Source organism: Bison bison, unplaced genomic scaffold, assembly GCF_000754665.1.
Source record: "Bison bison bison isolate TAMUID 2011002044 unplaced genomic scaffold, Bison_UMD1.0 scf7180017848992, whole genome shotgun sequence".
Lineage (NCBI taxonomy): Eukaryota > Metazoa > Chordata > Mammalia > Artiodactyla > Bovidae > Bison > Bison bison.
The window spans coordinates 13,548-16,733 of record NW_011479565.1 but is presented as its reverse complement, the minus strand read 5'-3'; the positions used below and the strand labels follow the sequence as shown (position 1 = coordinate 16,733).

Below are 3,186 nucleotides of genomic sequence, written 5' to 3'. Positions count from 1 at the left end.
ATGGGCAGAGCCCAGCGCGTGAAGCAGGTAACAAGTGAGCTGCTTGAGACTGGACTCCCTGCACCCCACCTCGACAGTGTCCGCCTGCACGCGTGCATGCATGTGTGCGCGTGCATGTCTGTGTGCATGTCTGTGTGCATGTCTGTGTACGTGCGTGTGTATGCATGCGTGTGCGTACATGCATGTCTGTGTGTAGTGCACGTCTGTGTACGTGCGTGTGTGTCTGCATGCGTGTGCATGTGTGTGTGTGTGCATGTGTGCGTGCATGCATGTGCGTATGTGCATGTCTGTGTGCACGTGCGCGTCTGTGTACGTGCATGTGTGTGCGTCTGCGTGCGTGCGTGCATGTGTGTGCCTGCATGTGTGCATGCATGTGTGTGTGTGTGCATGGGTGTGTGGGGGGCTCAGGTATGGAGAATGGTGACAAGTGCCCACAGCTCCTGGCGGACGCGTGGATCCTCCAGAGCCTCTGGCAGAGGTCCAGCCCTCACACAGTGCTAACCACCACTGCAAGCGGGGCTCCTCGGTCCAAATGTGTACTACGATCTCTAAGCACCAAGTACGTGCCAGGTGGTGGCCAGGAACAGGGTGATGCCCACTGCCGTGGGGGGATGGCAAGATGGGCCCCTTCACCCACTGTGGGTAGGATGATAACCAATACGACACTTCTTGGAAAGTGAGTTCAAAACACGCATCATAAATGAGATACCCCGGGGCTTCCTAGCGGTCCATGGTTACTACTGGACTCGCACTGCCAGGGCCAGAGTTCAACCCCTGTTCGGGGACAGAGATCCTGCATGCTGTGCAGCACAACCCAAACAAACGGAACCCCACAAACTAGACACAGAGGCGACCAGGGCCAACGGCTCCTGCGAACGCCCTGAGAACCTCTGGAGATCCTGCATGCTGTGCAGCACGACCCAAACAAACAGAACCCCACCAACTAGACACAGCGGCGACCAGGCCCCGGAGCCTCGGCGTGGCCCTGCTTCCCCGTGACACGGGAGTGGGGCTGGGTGTCCTGCAGGGACCAGGCACGGCACGCAGGCCTGGGCCAGGGTCTCCTCGTGGCGCCCCCGGCCGAGAACTGAGGTCGGCATGCATGGTGGTGGAGGGCTACCCACGGCTGTCATGTCCAGGGTAGCATCCGAGCCACCTCCATGACACAACTCAGCCCTGGCCGCAGAGTCCTGACGGCTCGTCCACATGGAGATAGACGGGCCTCCAAATGTGGAGTTGCAGCTGCTGGGCGGTGACCAGGCACATAGCGGGGCTTTGTGCTGACGAGGCTGGGGGGCGGTGTTCCATCTGCGACCTGTGTACTTTGGAAGACCGCGACTGCAGCCCAGCACCAAAGGTCACAGAAGAGCGCGGCCGACCTTGGCCGATTCCACCCCTGCAGAGCCACTTCGCACCAGCGGCACAGAGGTGAGTAGGTCTCCAACCCTTCTGCGGGGTGAGAGGGGGGTGACAGGCTTCTTTCTCTTTCTGGCGACACCTTCCAACAGTCCCTACCACTCTTTTCAGAAGGGGAAGGCCTTCTGTCCATTTTACCTGCCCGTTAGGAGGGTCTGAGCGAGCTTAAGGACCTGAACTGGGCACGGGGCTGGGGGTGGGCATCCTGGTTCTGGGGCGTCGCAACTGGTTCAGAAAAATGTGTCTGTGTGTGTGTCACATGTGTGCACACATGTGCAGACAGACCTGGTGAGCCTGGGGACAGGGGCCCTGGGGTGGCGAGCCTGGGGACAGGGACCGGGGAGTGGCGAGCCTGGGGACAGGGCCTGGGGGTGTTCCGTGCTGAGTGAAGTCCCGTCCACTTTAAGAGAGTCCTCGGCTCCGTCAGCCGCGCTCGTCCTGGGCTGGGAGACAGCAGCCAGGAGGGGCAAGGATCACCAAGTCCAGGCCCTGCTCCGTGTAACCAGCTGAGGCGGTGCCACAGAACATGCCCAGAAAAGCAGGCTTTTGCGTGATTTACCTTGAGAAAGCACTGCTTCTCTTCAAACATAGTACCCTGGATTTAAATACAACCGAGCGATAATTCTGAGGCATCTTAACTCCTGCAATGCTGAATGCCAAGACTACAGGGAAATGTACCTTCCAGGTCCCTAGCTTTAATCCACAGAAAGTGAGGTCTCAGAAGATACACCCTGCTCCCCCTGACGAGAGCGTAATGAACGTGACAGGCTTGTCAGCATGGAACACACAACAGGACACGAGACGCTCCCACGTGTGCTGCCTGAACACGGGCAGACACGGATGTCTTTGCCTCCGCCTCCCTGTCGGCTCTCACTTCCTCCTCCTGAACCCTTGATTACTCAAGCTGGGGCTGTCTAAGCCTTTTTTTTTTTTAACTTGAGAAGAATACTTTCAAGCACAGCCTCAACAGGAGACCTTCGGCAAACAGCTTCCTTTCTCCCCCCTCCCTTTTTAAGTGTTCTGCCATCAGTATCCACATTCAGTTCTGCCCAGAACCCTGGCCCAATCCTGCTGGCACCGCGCACCTTAGACCTGTGTCCTGAGCGCAGGCGATGTAGGGGCAGCGTCTGCGACAGGCTGGCGGGAGGGGAGGGGCCGGGAAAGACAACAGAGGGGTCAAAGTCAGGAGCCACGCGCCTGTCCCTCTCCAAACCGTGGTGCTCCAGGCGTGCGGCTGACCGCACTCAAGGGGCTGAGGGCTGAGCCCTAGACACTGCGGAGGCGCCGTGACCCTGGGTCCGGTAGAGCCTCCAGCCCAGCGCAGGTGGGACCCGCATGCTGACACCCAGGGCAAAGCTCCTGGCCTGGCCCCACGCACGGGCAGAGGCTCGGGCAGGACTCACTGAGCTCCAGGGGGCATCGTGCACTGAGCCCATCCTGAGGCCCAATCAACCCAGCTTCACCTCAAGGGAGCCCGCAGCGCTCTCCCTGCCTGGGTGGGAAACAGGTCCTGGTCCCCAGAGGCCCAGCAGGAGACGGCTGCACACACGCACACTGAACAAGACGCGGCCCCTGGGAAACTGAAGGGATGCTGGGTGCAAGAAGGCAGATGTGCAAGGGAGGGGCGGCAGGCAGACGCCCCCTGGGGCGCCCCGCTCACGAGGAGGAAGCCCCTCAGGCCTCTGGCGGTAGCTTCTAACAGCACCCCCCGACACTCTAACCCAGAGCGCTAACCCAAGAGTGCTCTTGGTGGAGATGGGGCCCTCCCTC

At 60.2% G+C, this 3,186-nt stretch overlaps 1 protein-coding gene across 1 annotated transcript in view; it reads right to left on the bottom strand.

Moving 5' to 3' along the window:
• LOC104993184 overlaps window positions 1-2,753 on the bottom strand; it is a 6,604-nt gene extending 3,851 nt beyond the window's left edge. Inside the window, exons 1-5 of the mRNA XM_010846323.1 lie at window positions 2,708-2,753; window positions 2,502-2,553; window positions 1,363-1,449; window positions 1,121-1,245; window positions 564-598 (exon numbers count right to left, since the gene is read on the bottom strand). Of these exons, the coding sequence (XP_010844625.1) occupies window positions 564-598; window positions 1,121-1,245; window positions 1,363-1,449; window positions 2,502-2,553; window positions 2,708-2,753 (345 nt within the window). The remainder of the gene's footprint in view (window positions 1-563; window positions 599-1,120; window positions 1,246-1,362; window positions 1,450-2,501; window positions 2,554-2,707) is intronic.
• Window positions 2,754-3,186: the final 433 nt, after the last annotated feature.